The sequence below is a fragment of the Carassius auratus genome, unplaced genomic scaffold (assembly GCF_003368295.1).
Source record: "Carassius auratus strain Wakin unplaced genomic scaffold, ASM336829v1 scaf_tig00028032, whole genome shotgun sequence".
Taxonomy (NCBI): domain Eukaryota; kingdom Metazoa; phylum Chordata; class Actinopteri; order Cypriniformes; family Cyprinidae; genus Carassius; species Carassius auratus.
The window spans coordinates 414-25,358 of record NW_020525651.1 but is presented as its reverse complement, the minus strand read 5'-3'; the positions used below and the strand labels follow the sequence as shown (position 1 = coordinate 25,358).

General features: G+C 38.1%; 2 protein-coding genes across 2 annotated transcripts in view; one reads left to right on the top strand and one right to left on the bottom strand.

Moving 5' to 3' along the window:
• Positions 1-5,512, bottom strand: part of LOC113079432 (uncharacterized protein KIAA0825-like) — a gene marked incomplete at its 3' end in the record, with an annotated part of 28,556 nt that extends 23,044 nt beyond the window's left edge. The window contains exon 1 of the mRNA XM_026251693.1: positions 5,089-5,512. The remainder of the gene's footprint in view (positions 1-5,088) is intronic.
• Positions 5,513-5,752: 240 nt separating this feature from the next.
• Positions 5,753-24,225, top strand: LOC113079433 (SMC5-SMC6 complex localization factor protein 1-like). The gene is made up of 19 exons (XM_026251694.1): positions 5,753-5,877; positions 5,952-6,091; positions 6,241-6,357; positions 7,165-7,243; positions 7,337-7,506; positions 7,591-7,646; positions 7,754-7,907; positions 8,239-8,409; positions 8,581-8,649; positions 9,007-9,153; positions 10,829-10,995; positions 11,083-11,217; positions 11,735-11,879; positions 12,135-12,282; positions 13,881-14,026; positions 14,232-14,362; positions 17,459-17,538; positions 22,030-22,122; positions 23,521-24,225. The coding sequence occupies exons 3-19, from the start codon at positions 6,241-6,243 to the stop codon at positions 23,877-23,879; spliced, it is 2,367 nt and encodes a 788-aa protein (XP_026107479.1). The 5' UTR covers positions 5,753-5,877; positions 5,952-6,091; the 3' UTR covers positions 23,880-24,225.
• The last annotated feature ends 720 nt before the right edge of the window (positions 24,226-24,945 follow it).

Genomic DNA, 24,945 nt, shown 5'->3' with positions numbered 1-24,945 from the left:
AATAAAGAAATAAGGGACTTGGGTAAGGTAAGATAAGCTGGGTATTTTTTTTTTTAATTAATTGTTTTTTTTTTTTTTTTGAAAGAGAGAGAGAGATCAAGCAACCTAAGCGAAATGAACAAAAGTACAGAAAAGTTTCTTCTGCAGCAAAGGACTGTATTGGGTACAACACATGAATATAAATACTGTAAACACTGTAACTTACTTTGTGGACAGCCATTGCAAGTAAAATGAAAAGAAGTAATCAATGTCTGAACCACATTTGTCTGAATGGAATGGGAAATGTAAGCTTGAAAACGGAAGCCTTTATGTTTGATGAAACATGTCCTCGAACACACATGACGGCCCTTTACACAAAATTATTTGATGTCACCTCCAACAAGATCTTTGCACGTCAAAGCACAGCTGGAACAAGACACTAGTTATCATCTGCCATAAATATTTCTAGCCGCAATCCATTGCTTTTCATCTATCCGCCTCCCCTTTCTGTGTCAAGCTGGAGTGCCATTCAATTTACAGTACAGCTCGGTGGTAATACATGCATATCGGAAAGAGCGGCCTTGCGGTATTACCAGACGCTGGCGGGATATAGACTGACACATCTTCTTGCCCTCGCTTTAAATAAACAATCCATCTGGCCTCAGATTGCTATAAAGCCCTCAACGTTCAAGTCTCACACGGATCCAGCACGCGCTAGAGAGAGAGCGACTGTATCAACGTCGTCATCGCAAGTCAAGTGAAGTGTAATGGAGAGTGTCAGTGTCAATTTGGCTTTGCTGGCGCCCCTCTCCCCTTCATCTGGGCTGATTTTAATAATCCCTGTCAAACACCAAACAGCTCGCACTTCCTCTCCGACACGACAGCCCTTTCTCCTCGCTCAGGCAGAAATCTCAACATTAATTTAGCCCGCACAACGGCAAAGGCTGTCCAGCTGGACAAATATTATTTCCCTCACTTGACAGACTCCGCAGTTAAGCTCGCGTGTTATTATTTTCTAAACTCTATTCAAGCCTCGACTACTGTCTGAGGGGAAAGAGCGAAGAGAGAGAGACTGACTTGTGTAGGTTTTTAAGACACAGGATTAGGAAGTGAACAGTGTAATTACACTGGGACCGACTGCCTCAATGTCTGTGCGCGCACGCGTGTGTGGAGCCGATGTTACAAAGGGATGCGCATCATCGCCCGTGTCTCATCCACATGAGAGTTGTGGGAAAAGTGTCAGGTTCATGCTGTCACCACATAGGGCCCAATTAGGCAGATGCACCCTCCATTTCCTTTGTCTTGTTATCTATTTTGAACTCAAATGTTGTGGAGTCCCAGAGTAGTTCTGAAAGCTGCCACACAAGGAAGAGAGCTGGAGCTGTGCATAAGTGTGTGTGTGTGTGTGTGTGTGAAAGAGAGAGAGAGAGAGAGCTGGGGCAGATGTATTCTCTCGACACTTAAAGACACACTAGTATTTCTCTGCATGTCTACCCTTACAAACTGCTCCAAGCTCAGAATGGAGGTAGCGATGTGAAATATTTAGCAGCCAGTGCCTGTCTAAAAAGGTTTGCCTATGTTCTAGCTCCCAAAACTCTTAAATAAAGCTTTTGGGATATTTAATGTATTAAAGAAGTATATTGTTTTACTCCAAAATGGTGAGAATGTTGTTTGTTGGTTGGTTGGGACAAGCAAACGTGTGCAATATTCATTCAACACAGGTGAATGTGAAAAAGAAAGAATGCAAGGAAGAAAGAAAAAAAGTTTCAGGGGAATAAATTCAGTCTGTGTTTACTGACTGTGTGCATGTTGTTGTTTTTTGCCGGATGACTTTTCCTGAACTTGTCCTGGAATGGTTATGACAATATCCTCACTATACTTCACAATTTTTGGCTAACGTGAACTACAGTATTCAAAAGTTTCCACTGCTTTTCAGTTTCAGGTGAATTTGTCAAAATATGTCAGGCGCTAGAACATGACTGAGAGCTAGAGTGGAAAAAGAAGAAGAAATAAAAAAGACGTATATATATATATATATATATATATATATATATATATATATATATATATATATATATATATGAAATGTAATGCAATTTATATTCACATCACAATTACTGTTATGATTAATTAAATAATGGCTACCATGGTAACCACTCACCAGTTTTTTTCTCAATGTCTTCCTACAACACTTAATATTCAAGAGCTAGAACTCAGGTTGTTTAAGCAGGTTGAAATGGACACATTACATTGCAGAGCATATTAATTCACATCGAAAGCCTATCCATAATTCACATTTAGTCAATCACAGTTGGTCTTATGCGTAGTTGAAATATAATTTTGGCTTGATTGCAGGGTCATATACAGTACATAGATTTAAAAAAAAATGCATATGAGATATGTCCACAAAATTTTAGCTAAGCAAAAAAATGTCAACGAGCTTAATTGCTTTTGTGCTTGCTTCAACAGTGACAACAAGGAGACAGCCACCAAGAGCACACTCTCAGCAGACCACCAACCCCTCAAACTCAAAACTCAATCCCACAGACGTCTACACTGCACTGAGTCGGATCAACGCATGCAAGGCTGCTGGCCCTGACTGCATTCCTGTATGTGTGCTTAGAGCATGTGCAGAGCAGCTTGCAGGGGTCTTCACAGACATTTTCAACCTGTCCCTCACCCGAGCAACACCTCAAGGACTGCCTTCCACCCACACTGGACCCACACCAATTTGCCTAACGCAGAAATAGGAACACAGAGGATGCAGTATGCACAGTGCTGCACTCGGTACTCACACACTTGGATAATAACAAGACATATGCTACTCAGCATTTAACAGCATTTCCCTCCACAAAACTTGGAGACCTGGACATTAACACCTCCCTCTGCAACTGGATTATGGGATTTCTGACCAACAGACCTCAGCATGTAAGGTCAGGCCACACCTGCTCCACCACCATCACACTCAACACCGGTGTACCACAGAGCTGTGTGCTAAGGCCATTCCTCTACTTTCCTCTACACCTGCGACTGCAAGCCTGTGCATGGATCCAACTCCATCATTAAGTTTGCAGATGACACCATGGTGATTTGCATCATCAGAGACAATGATGAGACTGCCTACAGGGAGGAAGTACATCACCTGGATGCATGGTATGCTGACAACAACCTGCTCCTCAACACCAGTACAACCATTGAGCTCATCATGGACTTGAGAAAGTGTGAAAGTGAAAGTGAAGTGAAATTCAACCAAGTATGGTGACCCATACTCAGAATTCGTGCTCTGTATTTAACACATCCAAAGTGCACACACACACAGCAGTGAACACACACAAAGCGTGAACACACACCCGGAGGAGTGGGCAGCCATTTATGCTGCGGCACACTGGGAGCAGTTGGGGGTTCGGTGCCTTGCTCAAGGGCACCTAAGTCATGGTATTGCCGGCCCGAGATTCAAACCCACAACCCTAGAGTTAGGAGTCAAACTCTCTAACCACTAGGCCATGACTTCCATCATGGAAGAAGAAAGGAAGCACGCATGACCTCATCCATATTAACGGGATGGTTGTTGAATGGGTCTCCAGCTTCAAATTCCTGGTAACCCTCATCTCGGAGGACCTGTCCTGGACCACAACAACTCCAGCCTGAAGGCTCACTAGCGCCACTTCTTCCTTAGGACACTGAAGAAGAACCAGTTGTCTTCAGCCATCCTGGTGAACTTCTACCATTGTGCGATCGAGAACATCCTGACCAGTTCACAGTCTGGTATCACAGTCTGGTATGGGAACTGCTCAGTTGCTGACTGCAAGGCACTGCAGAGGGTGGTGAAAACCGCCCAACACATCACAGGGACACCACTTCCTACTATTGAGGACATCCAGAGAAAACACTGACTACGTCGAGCCTTGTACCTTACATGTGCAATGACAATAAAGTTGAATTTAATCTAATCTAATCTATAGAAACAACTACAGACAACTAATAGAATTACAGACAAAATCAAAATGATCAATTCAAACAAGCCTACACTACAAATGTTTGGGGTCAATATGTTTTTTAATACTTTTATTCAGCAATGATGAGTTAAATTTATTAAAAGTGATAGTAAAGATATTTATAATGTTACAAAAGATTTCTGTTTACATTTAGTCATTTAGCAGATGCTTTTATCCAAAGCGACTTACAAATGAGGACACTAGAAGGAATCAAAATCAAAAAAAGATAAATTATATGTAAGTGCTATAACAAGTCTCAGTTAGCCTAACGCAGTACATGTAGCAAGGTTTTTTTTTTATATAAAGTAAATAAAAAGAAAACCGATAGAATAGAAAAAGAATAGAGCAAACTAGTGGTGAGAGGTCTTTTTTGCTTTTGTCTGTGGTTGATTGTATAATAAATAAACAGAAAACAGAATAGTATATACTATAGTATATACTATTAAGTATAGTATAAGAATAGAGTTAGATGGTCAAATAAAGATGGAAGAGGTGGAAGATGGCTAAGGGCAAATAAACACTGTTCTTTTAAAGTTTCTATGAATCAAATAATCATAAAAAAATTACAACAATTTCCACAAAAATATTAGGCAGCACAACTGTTTTAAAAATAACAAATCAGCACATTACAATGATTTATGAAGGATGATGTTATACGGAAGTTTGAAGTAACGGCTAATGGAAATTTAGCTTTACCATCACATTAAAAAAAAGTAGTAAGTAACAGTGATAACATTTCATGATATTATGATTTGCACTGTATTTTTGATCAAATAAATGTAGGCTTTGTGAGCATAATTATAAAATAGGCCTATATCTTTCAATTAAAAATCTGCATTCATAATAGCTACAAAAGAGTTAGCAAAAAATATGTTAAAATAGATCTAAAGTATGTCACACCAAATCACATCACTTCCCAAGCATTTCATGTCTGCAACCCCTCATCAGACAGCTCCTATATACAGGGCGGTTCTTTTTAAAGCATTTAACTATTGCACTACATCCCTACTGATGGTCCAAGTCCATTATCACACCACACACACACACACACACACACACACACACACACAAGTAAAACCACTAAACACTGAGATTAAGGCAAAGTACACGGTACCTTTTCACGCTATGGTTTCAGGGGCTCTTCACCACATTAAATCCAACAGCAATGAAGGACTATCAGCGCTAAAATCCAAGCAGAATTGTCAGGTGCATTTCTTCCCAAATCTTTAATTTTCATTGCAGTGAAATGGCTTAAATGATCTGAGAAGTGTTTACTATTGCAATCAAATCTAACAGTGTCGAGTACATATAGACAATGGACAGTCTCACCAATTGAGACAGCACTAAAGGAAGGAAACTGCGATTGTTTTAATAAGAAAGAAATAAGTGTTTCAGTCATTTATATCGATCCACCACATAAGATTGTAGGTAAAAGTGTCGTATAAGCGTAAAAGGCTTTCTGATGGTTAAATAGCATGCTGTCTAGCTCGCTTACGAGGTCGAATATTTAACTGTTCAGCCATCGAATCCGTTTGTTTGTAAACACGTGTGGTGACGCACTGTTGTGATTCTTGCGAAAAGCGTCTCTGACAACCAACCGGAAGCATATCAGTATTTCCGTGTTACGGACCAGAGTATATCACCGAGTAAAGGGGGGAGCATGTACTTGTTAATATTATCATGTTCTCCTCGTTCTTTATTTTTACTTCATAAATTATCTATCTTTTATTCTAGGTATGTTTTCAGTATTTTGTTATAAGTGTATGCACCTCAAGTTAGAGACAGTAATATTTATGTGAGTTTGAACATATTGGTTACCCCTAATAATATACCGTGGTCAGGCAACACACTGTACGCTAGTTTTGAAGAAGCGAAACTAAGCGAAATGACAGAAACAACGAAAGTGAGAATATATCGTATCAATCTAATCTTACAGTTAGCGTCATATTAAGTGTCTTTTGTGTTGTATATTTACAGTACTGAAGGTGTCGTTCGATAAAATAGCACTTTATATAGATGAATGGTCATTGGTGACATTTGGCGCGCCGTTGTATTAGGAGCGAGATCAAACTGTCCAATTCATCACATCAGAGTGAGTTCACGGTTTTCGGTTTCAGGTAAGATACTTTGTACGCATCTTATTTTTGTCAAAATCACAATCTAATTCAGTCAATTCAACTTTACTTGCTATTCTTCTGTTCTTTAGTGTTTGTAAACAGCCAATAGCTGTAATATGTGTATTATATAATCTGTTTTTTCTCACTAGATGATCATGATGGACAACAAATACATCTTTCAAATGTCTGGCATCAAGAATCATTCCCAGAAAAGACAGTTACTCCACGGCATCAGAAAGCTGGGGGGCATATATTTTGGGGGCTCTGTAAGTATTTGCTCTAAAGACACGTACATTCTTACCCTTTACCATGGTAATAGTATATATAACTTAGTGTAACAACGTTATAAATGAAGAGTTCTGCTGTTGTACAGTGGCCCCAAAATATTTGGAGAGTTAATCAGACTTAATGTGTTTGAATTTGTTTGCATTAGATATGAAATATCAAACCAAATATATTAAAATAATACTGATAAAAACAATAATACACGAAAAAACACATTAAGTGAAATATTTAACAAGCATGTTATGTTTGAAACATTTAAATAACAGTTAATATACCCATATATACCAATACACGTAAAAGTAATTGGAAGAAGCTAATTGTAAGAAAAGGTCTAGCATTATCTGCATCTTTGACTTATTTTGATATATTATCAAATGTAATTCAATATTTTGAACCACTCAGAAGTGCACTGCTATATAATTCAGTTAATTAAACAAGCCTCTTTTCCACAACGTCAAGCATTTTTTTACTGTGCATGTAGAAAATGATAAAGTGTTGGTAATTAGCCCTGAAAAATGACTCTAATTGCTTCCCGATGCTGCAGTGTATTTCGGACCATGTAATTCTGTCCTTGCCCTCAATATCATCTTAATATAGTCACAGATTGCTCTCTCTACTAATTGAAACCCTCATGAGAATAAACCCAACCTCCAAGTTCTTGACCTTTTCCTAAATGATCTCATGATATGTTTTAGTAAGGTGACTTTACAATGTCCAATAAAAGAGAGTTTTTTTAATCTTCATTTACAGTTCACAATATTTCACTGAGACATGTTTCTATGTTCCAGGTTTATAAGGAGGCAACAACTCACCTCATTGTCCAAAAAGCTTTAGCAAGTGAAAAGTTTATCGCAGCCTGTGCGGGAGGTCTGTAATATTGAGCTGACTGTCATAATCGAGTAGAAAGCATGCAATAAAATAACACCACATAACATAAAACAACATAAATAACTGTTTCAGGAAAGTGGATAGTCACTCCAGAGTTTGTTCTGGACAGTGTGAATCAAAAAGCATGGCTTCCAGAGGCTCCATATGAATTAAACTTAACAGCTCAGACTCCCGAAACACCCAATCCGCTGAAAACATGGAGAGAGAGGGTGTCTAATGGCACTGTGTCTGGAGCTTTTCAGGTGAACAGCACTATATTGTTAACTAACGTAGAAAACAGATAAAAGAAATTGAACATGTTTGTCATTTCCAATCTCCACCTGCAGGATTGGGTTGTGCTCGTTGACATTGATGATCCAGCGAAGAGAAGTGTGTTTGTCAGGTCAGGATGTGCACAGTGACAACTTTGTACAGCATGCCTTCAGAAATGTTGTTGATGTTTAGTCGGCGGCTCATGGTGAATCTGCTAAAACCACATTTTGTTTGCAGGATATTAAAAGCAGGCAGAGCTGTTGTCTTCACAGACTGGTCGACTTCATATGATGTAACTCACGTGATAACCACAAAAACATCTAAAGATAAAGGCCAGAAGTGCAGAATCACTCACTATAGTGTCAGCTATGTAGCCAAACATCTTTTTGGGGTAAAGGAACTCTTTGTATTAATTGCTTTAAAAAACTAGATTGTTATGTAGTCTAAAAAAAGTACTATAAAAATCACTAAAAGTGACAGTTTTTTTTTTTTTTTTTTTTAATGTCTTTTGGGCATTCAAACTTTAACAATATTAAACTGTAATAAAAAGAGAGGTTTCTTAAAAAAATAAATAATAATAATAATAAAATCTTGCAAATCACAAACTTTTGATAGTCTATTTGCTAAGAAAAAATTATCTTTTACATTTGGACACCTTTTACTTTTTACATTCAACCTCCGAATTTGCTTTTGGTGATTTATTTTCTGTCTTTCTTTTGCAGGATGTTTGCGCAGAGTTAAACTGGTCCTGTAATTTGGAGTCCTTCGGTGAAGGAGAGAGCTGTAAAATGGCCGTCGATGCTGCCGCAGTCACTGACTCTATGGATGTTACTGATGACCTCTCACAAAAAGAATTGGAGGAAATGCTCAAAGAATACATCATAATAATGGAGGTCCGATATATTTGTATTCTCCTCATCCACTTTTTATGCTGGTACTTTTATATATCATTTTGAAACATAATTATGGCTTTCACAGATGGATTTTGGGCACAAATGAGAAAGTTGTCATGGTTATCAATGTAATTTCTATAAAGTATGACCTCACATGACATCTCGTTTCAGCAACGGAAGAAAATGCTTTTGACAGTCCCAGAGTTCTACAGCTACTACACACCCAACCTGCCAGTTCAGGTATTCAAATCTATGAAAAACTTTTCAACAAACCTATCTGCCATACACAAGCTGTTAAAGTACAAAAATGAGTATTTGACTCATCAAGAGGATCAGGTCATTCAATTTCCTGTGTGTCTCGTAGAGGAGTAATAAACGCAAGGCTCATCACAGCCAGGTCACCTGATTTAGGCAAATCCGTTGGATAGGTATTCTCATGATTGGCATACCCATTAAAGAAACATTGCAGTGTGCCTCCACTGGTTTCTCAAGCCGAAATGTCCGAATGCACTCATTTGACACTGACCCTGAGAACACATTACCATTAGTCATCTTATTTCCTGTATGTCTTTCTTTCTCTGTGTCTCTTGTACCCAGATTCCAGCGGTAGATTTCAGCAATGTGCAGAGCTTGGTGGAGTGTGCCTTCTTCCCTCAAGCTCTGGAGGAGATTCTGGGGTCCCTTCAGCCTGGGGTGATGCCCCCAGCCCCGCTGCTCCAACAGCTAATGCACCACGCTCTGCATGTGTGTATAATAAGAGCTATTCGAAATCCTTATAAAGCACTGTTACATGTGTGATAGTTTCTTTTTCATTAAGGATGTTGTAAGGATAGTGATTTCTAATACGTAAAAACAGCATTCTTTACCACCCACTGAAAGTCTATTCACACAAAGTGCAAAAATTCATGGCGATAAGATGTTAAATAGTGTTTTATATATATATATATATATATATATATATATATATATATATATATATATATATATATATATATATATATATATATAGTACAGACCAAAAGTTTGGACAAACCTTCTCATTCAAAGAGTTTTAATATATATATTTATAAATAAAAATCACGTTTTATATATATATGTATATATATATATACACACACAGTACAGACCAAAAGTTTGGACACACCTTCTCATTCAAAGAGTTTTCTTTATTTTCATGACTATAAAAATTGTAGATTCACACTGAAGGCATCAAAACTATTAATTAACACATGTGGAATTATATATGGAATTATATATATAACAAAAAAGTGTGAAACAACTGAAAATATGTCATATTCTAGGTTCTTCAAAGTAGCCACCTTTTGCTTTGATTACTGCTTTGCACACTCTTGGCATTCTCTTGATGAGCTTCAAGAGGTCTTCCAACAGTCTTGAAGGAGTTCCCCGAGAGATGCTTAGCACTTGTTGACCCTTTTGCCTTCAGTCTGCGGTCCAGCTCACCCCTAAACCATCTCGATTGGGTTCAGGTCCAGTGACTGTGGAGGCCAGGTCATCTGGTGCAGCACCCCATCACTCTCCTTCTTGGTCAAATAGCCCTTGATGCCTTCAGTGTGACTCTACAATTTTCATAGTCATGAAAATAAAGAAAACTCTTTGAATGAGAAGGTGTGTCCAAACTTTTGGTCTGTACTGTGTGTGTATATATATATATATATATATATAAAACGTGATTTTTATTTATAAATATATATATTTATAAATATATATAAATGAATACTTTTATTTAGCGAATACACATTAAATTGAAAAACATATATTTATAATGTTACAAAATATTTTTTTCTTTTAAATAAATGCTGTTCTTTTGAACTTTCTATTCATCAAAAACAAAATGGTTTCACAAAATATGAAGCACTGCTACTGGTTTTTCAACATTGATAAAAAGAAGAAATGCTGCTTTAGCTCAAAATCAGCATATTCAAATTATTTCTGAAGGATCATGTGTCAAAGAAGACTGGAATAATGGCTGCTAAAAAATTCAGCTTTGCCATCACAAGAGTAAACAGTATTTTAAAAGACATTATTTAATATCTACATTTCTGATCAAATAAATGCAGCCTTGATGATCAAAAGAGACTTCTTTCAGAAAAATAAAACGATCTTATTGGCCCTAAACATGAATGTGTCTAAAAATAAATAAAGAATTTCTATATTTATAGAACTGTTCGTGTTACACTTTGCTGTCATTAAATTATGATTGTGGATATATCCGAATTATACAGGCCATCAGCCACCTTCCTCTCTAGGTATCTGTTCTGAACACTGAGGTTTATGTAATGATCTGAACTCTTTAGAATAGATGGAACTGTTTAAAGAATGTACTTTATTACAAAAGCTTGTTTACACCTCTCAGATAACCCAGTCTTTGCTCTTGCTCTCTTACTTCTTACTTACTTAGGGTGATGCAAAGCCATTGTACCTCAGCATGTTTATCACAGTCCTCCACAGCATCCTGCGCAACAATCCTACCTGGGGTTCTCCTGGACACACTAAGTACTTTCTTCAGATCCTCCAGTGTCCAGAATGTAAAGGCGGTCTCTGGTCACTTCTTGAAACATCAGTTCGGTATGAAACTGTCAATGTACCTGTCAGAACAGCTCATAGGTAAATAGAGTTTCTGTCAGTAATGCAGTTTTGTCTGATTTATTCAAGAGTGTGTCTTGCAAGCGAACCCACCTGTCACTCACTGCCAAGCCCACCATCCACCGAGCTGTTTCGTCTCCATTGTAACCTGCAGGAGTTCTTCCTGAGACTCTTTCAGCTGGAGCTTCATGCTGCTAGCTCAGGGTGAGCACCCGAGCTCTGTTCATCTCCGCTTCAATGAAACAACAACTTTTTGATTCTGCATGAGCCCAAAGAAAAGAAACTGCAGTATTTTTCCACCCCTCCACTAAATAAACACAGACAAAACATGTCATAAAGAGTGTAGAAATAAAACACAATATTCAGCTGCTTGGAGAGATGCTGATGTCTTGCTGTTCACCTTGTTTTGAAGATAAAGACTTTGTACTATTTACATTCCGCCTGTTTTGACTGATAGAAAGACAGTGGTTTAGTAACTGAGTTAACTATAGATATTAATGCCTAGATTATACATTAGCAACTATTCTTTATTGCCATCACATTTCTACGCATCCTCCAAATTTGACAGGATGACATATTTGATATTTAATTGACAACCGAATAAACTATATTAAATAATCCCAAACCTAAAATGTTGCCAGTTTCATCATAGCAGATCTGTCATTGTATTTGTAGCAGCTGTATCTACATATATATGGCAACCCTGTCTTCCTTTCTGCAGGAGGTCACCCGGAAGCAGTCGGGCGTCTGTTCTGTACAATACTTTCTGGAACATGTGGGAGAAGTCCACGCTGACCTCCAGGGCAGTTCAGCAACTCGGCAAGCTGCTGATCAAGACTGTACTCTGGGCTGTCAACTCCACTCAGGTCTCATTCAAGTCTCCTTTCCTGTTTATAATGACAGCCACTTTATGGTTTATTGAAATCTTCTGTTTTAGACATTTATACGTTTGTTGGTTTAATTCTGCGAAATCATTGTGTAGATAATTTCCCAGCTAAAACTCAAATTTGTCACAATATGCCAGCAACATTATGCCAACAGATTTCCACATTAAATATACCATTTTGTAGAGACATGTCCATTCCAGATGTTTCATCAGTTTTCTGTGTGTTTGTGTGCAGGAGTGGAGGCTGGGAATGTCGGTCACTCTGCAGGAGACTCTGTGTGTAGTGGTGGAGTTCTGGGCTCAGAAACACAGTCCGCTCAACAGCAGTCTGGTGGAGAAAGGCTTTAAAGACCTGGCAGAACACATTGCTATACTGTGCCAAGGTACCCTATAGTGCAGTGGGAAACTGGTGAAGAATCATGTTATGCACTTAAAGGAATAGTTCACCCAAAAATGAAAATTTGCTGAAAATGCAATCACCCCAGCCTATTCAATTTGTAGGTGAGTTTGTTTGGTCATCGGGTAGATTTGTAGAAATTTTGCAACCAATGACAACCTGATCGGCTGACAAAAACAACAGTAGTTTATGACAGACATATCCTAAAAGCTGTGAAAATGAACCCTAAAATACATGTCTGTAAAATCACCAACAACCTCCAGAAAGCTGAGGTGATGCTCTGTCAATCTACAGTCTGCAGGAGAATTTGACACAGAATTACAGAAGCTACACAGCAAGATGCAAACCTCTGATCAGCACCCGAAATAGAAAAGCAAGATTCTTCATAAATGTGAGCCAGTAGAGTTTTGGAACTGAGTTGATGGACTGATGAGACAAAGATGAACCTATATTTAAGTGATCGAAAAGCAAAAGTGTGGAGAAAAAAGGGAACTGCAAATGTTCCTAAGCATACAACCTCATCTGTAAAGCCTGGTGGAGGTGGAGTCATGGTTTCGGCGTGAAACGCTGTCTCTAGAATAGGACCTCTTCATTTTAATGATGACTTAATGTATGATGGCAGTAGCAGAATTAATTTTGAAGGATACAAAATCATATTGGCTACCAATATTCAAGAAAATGGCACCAAACTCATTAGAAAGCACTTCATATTGGATCAGGACAATGACCCAAAACACCCTGCCAATTCAGTCAAGGTCTTTATCAGGGCAAAGCAATGTAAAGTCTTAGATTGCCCAAATCAATCTCCAGATTTAAGTCCAACTGAACATTAATTTCACCATCTGAACAGGAGACTAAAGACAGAAACTCCCCAAAACAAGCAACAGTTGGAATTGGCTGAATTAAAGGTTGGAGAAAAGCATTTCAAAGCATAAGACCAAGAGTCTGGTGATGTCTATGGGTTGCAGACTCACTGCTCTGATTGTATGCAAGGGATCTGCAAATAAATATTAGCTTTTAATCTTGTACTTCTGCCTTAAATTCAACTGTTCCAATACGTACGCTCACTTCAAATAGTTGGACAAACTCTAAAAGTTCTGTCCTTTTTATATGGAAAAACATGTCACATGAAAAGACCTAATAATAAAATGTGACATTCTGTTGTTTTGTCGCATATTTATCTTTTAATCATATTTGCACATGTATTGACTCCACAGCAAAGAAAGCTATTTTGACTTTACTGTTACCAATACTTATGGAGGACACTCTCTCTCTCTCTCTCTCTCTCTCTCTCTCTCTCTCTCTCTCTCTCTATATATATATATATATATATATAAACGGGCATTCAGAAGTAAAAGAAATTTCTTATGTTTATCAAGGCTGTATCTATTTGATCAAAAATACAGTAAAGAAATGCAATTTTGTGAAGTGTGTGTGTGTGTGTGTATGTGTGTGTGTATGTGTGAGTGTCTATATATATATATATATATATATATAATTATTATTATTATTTATTTATTTATTTTTATTCATTTGAGGGAATGTACAATAAAGGTTTAAATAGCTTCCGGTCTCCTCCTTTAGACCTACCCTGTGAGATGCTGAAGGAAGTGATTCCAGCCCTTCGCTCTGCAAGACTCCGGATGTTCACTGCCGACGCCATCTATAGAAACATCTGCTGCAGCAGGGGCATGATCCTCAGCTCTGAACCACTCTACCTGCTCACAATTGTGAGTTTTAACTTGTGTCCAACTCTATTAAAATAAACATCATGATTTATTGCAACTACACTTTCATTTGCAGCAAATTGCCTTCCCAGAAGTCTGCATTCATCATATAACACAACACAATACAGTGAATAGAACATTCAGTGAGAGATGGAGGAAAAATAGTGAGGAAAAAATGTTACGATTTATTTTGCTTGTCTCTTGCCAGGTCTCAACCTACCTCAAAGCTCTGGGGATGTTGTGTGATCGAGAACCAGTCCAAACCCTGAAGGGACAGACTGACAGAATAGAGATGAATCAACCCTCTACTAGTCGTGCCGGCCATGTGCCAGGCTCAGAGTGAGTTTCAGCTCTGCCACATCTATCTGCTCTTGCTATTGTCCTCCATACTGACACTGCAGATCACAGAGCACAGGAAAAAAAAGCAAAAACACGTTGACTTTTTAAAACTATTTGTATAATTTCGATGAATAGACCTGGTACTAGTGTTTACTTTTGTAAGATGTTTCTCTGTAAAATCACAAGAATTAATAGGTGTCATTTTCTACATCCTTGTGCCATCAGAGCACATTTTGAGATAACCACTCTCCACTTACAACACTATAAGATCCTCTTTATGTCAGCATCCATACGTGTATGACAGAGGCAGAGAGTGCAGTAGGTGCCTTTAATTGGACAATTTTCTGCCATTATGGGGCATTAGAGGGGTTTAAGATGACTAATGGAGAGAGACAGGGTGCTGTCCTTCTCTGTTGGGGCAACCTGTGATGGCAGCAGACCACCAGCCCTGTTACTAGTGGTGACATAAGGGTAATTGGGGCTGTGTGTCTCTCCTACCAGCTCAATCAACTGCTGCTTGGCTGCCTTTTTTCCCTACAGGCTTCGACTGACACAAACCATGACTGCGTTTAAATGCAACCTGAGGACTGTGTAATTGCTTTGGTGAATTGAAATAAAGCTGAAGTAAAGATAAGATCAAATCAAATCTTAATGAAATATAACTTATGTATTTTAGTATTTTGTTCAGTGCGATTGAATGTGAATAATTTCAGGAAAAAAAAGTGCAATAAATTAATTATTTTATATAATCGGTCAACAGTACTATATATATATATATATATATATATATATATATATTTTTTTTTTTATATTATCACTTATTTATATTTTATATACGTTTATTTATATTTATTTTTATATTTATATAAAAACAAAAAAAATTACATGCAAATAACTAAATTTATGTTAATGTGATTAATGTTAATTAAAATGAAAAAAAAAAGTGAATTAAATACTATGAATGATATTAATACATGCATCAACTCATTTATTTTATAAATATACCAGTTAAAAACTACTTATGTCTATACACTAAATTATAATGATGATATAATTTTTAATTTAACAAATTTTCATTTAAGTTTCTCTTTGTTGCTTTTTACAAAATGTGTTACTTTGTTAGGTGTCTACTTTGGCATGATTATTCTAGCTTGGAATAATACAGCTGTAAATTCATAAACACTTTATTGCTGTAAGACACTGGCGTATGGTAGAAAACGTTAATGATTTGCTTGTGACATTCAGCTCTTTCTTTCTGATGCTTTCTTTCCTATTTCTGCTCCACATTGATTACATCGACTAAGCCATGACTTTCAGCATCTCGTCGCCACGATGGGTTGTTTGACAGTGTGCTGAATATTTTAGGACAGCAGTGGTCACAAGAAGAACATTGTGTCCTCACTCACAGACTTGAACACTGCACACAATGATGTTTACTCCTCACTAATGGGAAACTAAATGACCATATGTCTGTGAGAATGTGGATGTTTGTACTGTTCTGGTGTGTTAGATTGCAACTTGGTTCTGAACAATCCAATTACTAGGGAACAAGACACTCTTGCTGAAAAAGGAAGCACAAGCCTTTATTCCTCTGATAGCACTGTCCTCTAAGGCCTCTTACAGCCTCACTCTAGTACTCTTCCCTAGCTCTTTACCGTATATTTTAAAATGTATTTTTTTCGAGCATCTTATTCAATCAATCAAACCCTTGCAAGAATTATTAGAAAATACTTTTCTAATACTACTCATATTGCAACTACATTTCCTTATCTGCAATTTGGGCAAGTCAGTCCACTCTGTGACCGTCCTGACAACAAGACTTTTTTCTATGTAGGTAGTAGTTTTATAGTAACACCTTTAGATAAATCATTATTAAAATCTGATCAATTATCATACATTTAGATTCTTTAAGCTTCTTTTTTTTTCTTTGTAAGAGCTGCACAGTGTATTGCAGTGTATATATTTAGACACAGTTAAGTATAAATGATAATTTATTTATTTAATTTAAAATTTTTAAAATCATAAGCACTATTACAAGTCTATTCTTTAGGGTTACCAGTCAGGAAAGCCTGAATATATAAGGGACTTTTTAAAGTTTTGATATCCAGGTCAGGAAAAGTCAGGAAATTTTCTGTAGTGGATATGAATTTTTTATTTTTTTGGTTTTGCTGTGCTCTAAGATATTGCATCAGTTAGATTAAAGGATTTTGCCTGCAAGCCAGCATTTGGGGGGTTATTGGGGACATTTTTACATTATAAAGTATAATCATTTTAACCTATTAATAAAGAAAAATAAGTTATTACCGATCATGCACTTGAATTCCACCTTAATCACTAAAACTAAAATGGAAGGATAGAGAGAGAGATTGATTGATTGATTGGTTGATCGATTGATTTTCGTTGGCATGTGACCATACTTCTATTTCTATCCCTCCATCAGTCTGAGATTGTCTTTTTTCAGCTATGTGTCTTAGTCAACACTTGAGCGGACAGCCAGCACACTTCACCCAATCAGAACATCAGCCTGCAATCCTGCCTACATCACTGTAGCTCTTATGGTGCCATTTAGTGACAGTTTCTTAAACACTGGCCAGGGACTGCATCCTGGGAGAGCTCCACGGGGGGGTTTGGATAGCTGTCTCCTCGGATAAAAGGATTCAGTAAGTACAGCTAGCATTCAGGCTGGCTGATAGTTGCTACAGGCGATGCACTTAGATGCCAGTCCCTCAACCCCATCCTGCGGTAGTGTGAAAATGTCGTGACAGTGATATAATGATGTTTGTAGACACAAGCAGCGGCATAAAGTGGGAGGTATTTAGTGAACTTTATGGTAGCATCTCACCGCTCTGTGTTTTAAGAGAGATTTGTCTTGGAAGTTTTAAATATTGCAGGCTTTTTTCCATCACTTCATTCCTCTGGCTATGGATAAATTCTTTATTTAACCATATTTATGAGCAGTTTCATGATGTGCTGATGTTGGCATACATGACAGATCCTATCTATTCACCCACAAGCTCTGTGAACTATTGTCCCCTCAAAAACACATGGCTTGATGTCTCAATCTGTCTGTTAAATGTTACTGTGTGTTCTTTTCAGAGCTGTGACAGACTCAGCAGGCGGCTCAGATTCAGGGCGAGAGACTGTCCCGAGAGGTTACCACAGAGTCAATGCTGCAGGTGAGAGCTGCTACCAGTTAGTGTCTACTTGCATGCCATAGAGACGCAGAGCATTCATGCATCATCACAAAAAAACTAGGATGTGTCTTTCTGTCTCTGTCTGTCTGTCTTTTTACCGTTCTATCATTTGGTCTATCATTCTTTTTCTGTTTCTGTCATTGTTTGTCTGTCCATCTGTCATTTTATATTTCTGTCTGTCAAATTCTAATTCAAATTCTGTTATCATCTATCTGTCAATCGAACGATCAATCTATCTGTCTGTCTATCTGTCCATCTATCTATCCGTCTGTCTGTCTGTCTGTCTGTCTGTCTATTGTTATGTCTATCTATCTATCTATCTATCTATAGTTTTTTTCAATCTTATGTTTTTTTCTATCACTATCCGTCATTATTTATCTATTTATCTGTCTGTCAAATTCCAATTCAAAATCTGTTCTATCTATCTATCTATCTATCTATCTATCTATCTATCTATCTATCTATCTATCTATCTATCTATCTATCTGTCTATCTGTCTATCTGTCTGTCTGTCTGTCTGTCTGTCTGTCTATCCATCCATCCATCCATCCATCTATCTGTCTGTCTGTCTGTCTGTCTGTGTGTGTGCCTGTCTGTCTGTCTATCTATCTATCTATCTGTCTATCTGTCTGTCTGTCAATCCATCCATCTATCTGTCTGTCTGTCTGTCTGTCTGTGTGTGCCTGTCTGTCTGTCTATTTATCTATCTATCTATCTATCTGTCTGTCTGTCTGTCTGTCTATCTATCCGTCTATCTGTCTATCTATCTGTCTATTGTTCTGTCAATCTATCTATCCATCTGTTCACCTATCCATCTGTCTGTCTATGTATTGTTCTGTCTGTCTATCCATCTATCTGTTTATTGGTCTATCCGTCTGTCTATCCACCTGTCTCTCTGTCTGTCTATCTGTCTATTGTTCTGTCTATCTATCCATCTATTCATCTATCCGTCTATCCGTCTGTCTGTCTGTCTATCATTCTATTTATCACTCTATATATCATTATCTGTCTGTCTCTGTCTGTGATTTATCTATCGTTCTATGTCTCTATCAGTTCTGTAGTGCATTCAGCTAGGTCAAAAGCTCTCAACAGAGCCTCTCTTTATAACCTCAGGCAACAGCATTTACATTCCACATGCTTTTTACGCTCCCTCCATCCTTTGGTGAGGAAGAGGTGGAAAATACATAAAAATCAGGCGACACACACACGCAGACATAATGCTTGTCAGATCCCCCGTTTAAGAATATTAAACACTGCAATTAGGATTCTGCTGTGAGGAAGGAGACGGGATGAGGGGCTGAGCAAGAGAAAGACAGAGGTACCCAAGCCTGGAAGTTTCGGTAATTAGGACATTGGCACTCAGTGTGAACCCACCAAGGTGTCAACGCTCATCTTTCCCCTTCCACCTGATCAGAAAGACCCCCACGCCAGAGCAGCGAGCGGGGGAGGGCAAGGAGAGAGAGACAGCCCTGCTTTCAGGAGACTCAAGGCTGCTGCTCCCTGCCTTGTGTTGTTTTTGCACTACGTGCTCCCTATACTGATGTGTAGCGCATCAATTTTTGATGAAGCATCCACAGGCTCTCAGCTGTAGATTTCTGTAGGTAGACGCTGCAGTATTTTTCACAAGGTGTACAGGTCCATGGTGCCTTGTTAACTTCACCCTGCGCTGTCTGTCTGCTCAATACGCTTCATTGTGGCTTATGCCTACAGTTAATTATGCTATAAGCATATTGGTAATGATTTTGGGGTAAAGCTCAGATTGTGATATCAGGATGATTTCTTCCTTCGTAATACGTGTATTGAGTTGTGCTCTTTGTAGAATCCTTAGGATGTTTAGCCATTACTAATAATGCGTTCTTATTTAAAGTATGAGCAGTTTCATGATGTGCTGATGTTAGCATACATGACAGACCCTGCCTCTATTGGTTCTTGTTATGCTGAATCTTAAATGAGGACTTTTAAAAAAGGACAAAACAGCATTCTTGTTAATTGAGCTGTTATATTGTATTATTTAAAATGTATCACATTACAGAGCTCAGGGCAGTGATAAATAAAAAATGCCATTTTTGAGGCACACACAAACACACACACACACACACACACACACACACACACACACAAACACACACACACACACACACACACACACACAAAACGATTAGCATCTGCAAGTGGTTTATAAAACTAAAATAAATATCGTTGACCCAGTTATTATTGGCCTCTTTCAGTTCTTGTTCACAATCCCATAAACTAAACCTTTTATAACTCCTACATGTAGAACTAAAGGATGTTGCTAAAACCTGAAAGTGGTCAAACTGAAAATGCATCCTGTCATCACAGTGTTCAAAATGCACTTTTGTGACAAATAGCCGTTATTTAAGCCATTAGCGCCAGAGCTGTCATGCCAGACATCACAAACCACGCAAGAAAGTACTCTCTACAAGACAAAATAAATAAATAAATAAAAACAACAACCACAAATGCTGCACACATTTCACAATTTACAGAAAAGGACAGGATGGATTTATCCTCTTCGAGCTTGTAAATGCTGAGTATGCAATTACCCCTATAATGGAAGCGTTGTGTCCAAATTGGAGCCATTAAAGTGATTTAACAGAGGGAAGATTGGGCCTGGCATTTCTGAGACTGTGTACACATGGGGAGTTAAGAAATGTTTAATCACTGGGTTTTAGGGCCTATTAGGGTGTGAAAAAAGGGCTAGTGCGAGCCAGAACTTGCCATGGTGCTGAGGCACTCATTAAGTCATACTTTTATTGCATTCTGTTTTATTTCTTCATAATACCCTGCTAATTATTTTAGTTGATTTGGGTTGCGAGTCTTTGTGATCTTGCTTTCATGTACTTGACACGTGAGTTAGGGGCTTGTTGTTTCCTACCCTGTTGTTCCTTTCCTTTGAAACAGAGAGAGGTTATTATAGATATGTGCTAGGTATTTATATATTTCTTTCATCTTAGTTTTTGAAGTTCTGTCATTGATTTAGCTTAGTCTGGAACATTCCGTTCATGTGTTGTCAGAACCTGTTTACACCTGATACTAATCTCCGTCTCTGGTGACCGTCTCCCAACACACTGTCCCAGATGGGTTTTCTGTAACCACTTGTGATCAGATTTTTAGGAGGGAGTCTGTTTTTGTGACTTCAAACATCTGTGTCACTGTGCACTGTTACTGTCATGATGAAAACTTTAGATAGAAAAATGTCTAGTTATTTCTAGACATATTTGAATTTAATTAAAAGTTAAAAGATTGCATGTTAAAACATCTTTGGGAAGAAAAGAAAAAGTGAATCCCATCAGTCCAAAATGGGTATAGGCAGTCTCCAGTGCCCATGATTCCACGACTTCCGCATCTTTCTTCTTTATACCATGACAAACGGCTCTCTGTAGTCGCAGACATATCAGCCTTATCTGGTCATTTACGTTTTCTTCTAACCTAATTTTCTCTGTTTGATCTGGCTTAAAGGGGGCTTCTTGAAAAACGCACCCAATGTATTGATGTGAAAGAGGATGCAGCTTCTCCCTTTTTCCCCTGCCACAAGAAGAAAGAAGACTGTCTGCTTTATTTCCCCCTCCTCTTCCCCGCTGCCTCTCTCCGCTTTGGGCTCTTTTAGCACGCCGGGTTTTATCTAGCCGGCCAAGGCTGCAGAGAAATGGGCACCCTGGTGAGACCCAGTAAAGCATTTATTAGCAGCTTTGCACAGCGGCATTATAATGGCAGCCGCAGAGGCACTCAAGTTTGGCCTTTTACTTTCTTGTGAAGTTCAGTCACACATGAAAAAAAAAAGGAAGCAGCCCACCCTCTAATATATTCCCGATTTGATATCATATCGGGAGAGCGAGGGATGAAGGCTACTTTACAAAGGGAGCAGGCAGAAGAAAATGTAAATAAAAGTCCTTGGAGGCTTTTGGTGTCTGGCAGTTGTAGTTTGCAAAGTGAGAATCGCGTGTTCCCATTCGTACTGCCCAGTGGAGCTTTTGAACTCTGGCTGTTTGAGCCATTGTGTATGAGCTCTGTACCATAACTTTCCCCGGCTGAACAATGCCGGACTGCCAGGAAGCCTTTTCCCACAATCGCCTTCAACTTGGGGTGCTAGTGTAGTAAAGAATTCCCACTGTCCGGAAAAAAAGGGGAATAGTGACAAAGAGAACGGATGAGCGCCTTTCTTTGCTCTCTCTCTCTCTCTGCTTCCTGTCCCTCTCCCCCCCAAAAAAAATCTCTTTTTTTCAGGGTCAGCCCCTTTTATTGGTTTGATTTAAAAATGTTCCATGTCGTTTCAGTGTGTGCCCATTTAGCTGTTTTAATGTCGAGCACGGAAAGCGTTAAATAAGCGGTTACGGGACTGTGAGGGCAGTTGGCAGGACGCACCCTGATTTTGGATGTTGCCCACTTCTCTCTTCACATGCCCTTTCTCTCTCTCTCTCTCTCTCTCTTTCTCTCTTCTCCATCCATGTGTAGGCGAGACACTCCTTCATCGAGCCTGCAAGAGGAACCAGGTGGAGACGTTGCTTCGTATCCTCAGCGTGCCTGGAACGGACGTCAACATTAAAGGTAGGTTTCTATATTCCTCCCCTGCCCTCAGTAGAATCGTCCCATTTCTTCTGTTTCACTTTTTTGTGTGCTAAACTGGTAATTCATACAAAGGAAAGCCTACGTCACACGTCTAACCTTTGAGATCAAATGTAAGGGTGTGTCTGGTAGGTTCGGACACTGTTTTAGGCTCGGTTTAGTATTGAGGCGTCAAGCTAATTTTGTGCATGCCTTTCGTTTTCCGATCTCGTTTTGAAATCTTAACGTAATCGTGGTTATTTTTGCCATATACCCTGATGAAAATCCTGCTTGTATTGTTTTATTGTTGCGCTGTTTTTGACATGTTGTAAGTTTACTTTAACTCAAAAATTATTTTTTTAATGCCACTTTAGAATGAGAATGCTTGCACAATTATGTAATGACATTAAATGATTGTTTACGATTGAGGCCTGTTTGCAAAAAAAAAAAAAAAAAAAAAAAAAATATATATATATATATATATATATATTATATATATATATATATATAATATATATATTTAATTTTTCCAGTGTTCTGCTACTTCTTTCACTTGAAAAGCCTAGAGTGCAAATCTTAACATTTTATTTTTATTAAAAAAAAAAACTACTAGCAAACAATTTTGTAATCAGTATGTTTGTGCTGTTATGTTATGATGTACAGAAATGTTTGCGTTTGAGGCCTTTTCGTTAAAAAAAATTATATTATAATATTACAAAAATATTTGTATTTTACTATGTTGCGTTTTGTTTTGTTGTTTCTTTTTTCACAAAAAAAAAAACGCATTGGGAGTTTAAAGACAGGATTAATATGAAAACTACTAGCATACATTTGGATTTTGGAATCAGTTTGTTTACGCAATAATGGCAACATTCAGAAATGTTTACAATTGAGGCCAGTTCTCTCAGATAAATTCAAATAGTTTATGTTTTCATTACCTTTATTGTTATCATTACTAATTTAAACAAATGCATTCTATATTTTATAATATACTAGATAAAAAAAGTTGAATAATTTACTTTGCATTAATGTAGCAATGTAATAGCGAATAGTTGATTGATAATGTTAGAAAAATACTATAAAAAGAAACTGTACCTTTTATGAAGAGGCATTTTGTTATGTTATATTCTGAAATTGAATTTAAATTCTTATTAATATACAATTATATGGCAAGAATTTAAATGACCTATTATGCATGTGCTAATTATACAGATTTATTTGACTTCTGACATCAGCAAATAGTAAAACATTATATACATAATTGATATTAATAAAGGACATATAATGTCCGTATTTTTTTTTTTGTTTGTTTGTTTAATTTGTCATTTGTCAAGCTTGACCTTGTGTGTAGTGTATGTAGGCACCAAAATCCTCACAGCATATTTTGTGTCACTGTTTGAGATCATGCTGGTTGGACGCCCCTTCATGAAGCCTGTAACCATGGCAGCACAGAGTGTGTGAAGGCCCTGCTCCAGCACTGCCCAAACCTGCAGCTGGGCAGTCAGGTCCAGGGGGTCAGTCCGGTACACGATGCCCTGCTGAACCAACACACACACATCGCCAAGATGCTGCTGAGGCGCGGCGGTGAGTGCCCAACATACACATATATACATTCTGAGATCAGACCTTCACAAAACAACGCATGCAAACACATATATACACACACTCAATGCATGAAGATTCATACTGTGTATACAGATCTTCTTCACATAAGAGGGATGAAAACACGAGCGCACATGCACACAGTCGCGCTCACGTAAACGTGAACCCTTCAATGGCAATTTTAAAGAAGCTGTTGAATTTCAAAAAAGCCATGAGTTCACTTGTTCCTCCTGGTTCAGTCTCTCACGAGTCTCTTATCCAGTCACAATCAAACAGGCCCTTCTATGGGAGCCTGACTCGCATTGAATACCATATAATACCGTATTACTTCAAAACATGTTCAGATTTCTGATTCCTTTGAGAATGAGGCTGAATTTATTGAGTCATATGGAAGTGCCTCTCTTACTGGAATGAATAAGGAGAAAACAGTTTCTGTTTCCGTGTGTGATGTCAGTATAAACAAACTGATGAGTGAAAACGGCAGAAAGTCATATTACAGCGGCATTACATGTGTAAACAAACAAGTGCTTTGTAAAAAATCTGTTAAATCCAGGCCTCTCCTGTGGCTTAACAGTTGAGTTCTACCACACACACACACACACACATAGTGTTGTCTTCTGCCGTTCAGAGTTCAAGGTTTTTACGTTCTTTCCTCTATAAAAACCATCCATCTGCAGGAATAACCCATCGGCGTGGATGACGCTGAGCCTCCCCTGACCAGAGATTAGACAAGTCATGTCTGTGTGCTGTCTCAATGAAATTCAATCACCTTTATGTATATAGCGCTTTAAACAAAATACACTGCGTCAAAGCACTGAACAACATTCATTTGGAAAACAGTGTCTCAATAATGCAAAATGATAGTTAAAGGCAGTTCATCATTGAATTCAGTTATGTCATCTTCTGTTCATTTAAATAGTGTCTGTGCATTTATTTGCAATCAAGTCAATGATATCGCTGTAGATGAAGTGACCCCAACTAAGCAAGCCAGAGGCGACAGCGGCAAGGAACCGAAACTCCATCGGTGACAGAATGGAGAAAAAAACCTTGGGAGAAACCAGGCTCAGTTGGGGGGCCAGTTCTCCTCTGACCAGACGAAACCAGTAGTTCAATTCCAGACTGCAGCAAAGTCAAGATTGTGCAGAAGAATCATCTGTTTCCTGTGGTCTTGTCCCTGGTGCTCCTCTGAGACAAGGTCTTTACAGGATCTGTATCTGGGCTCTA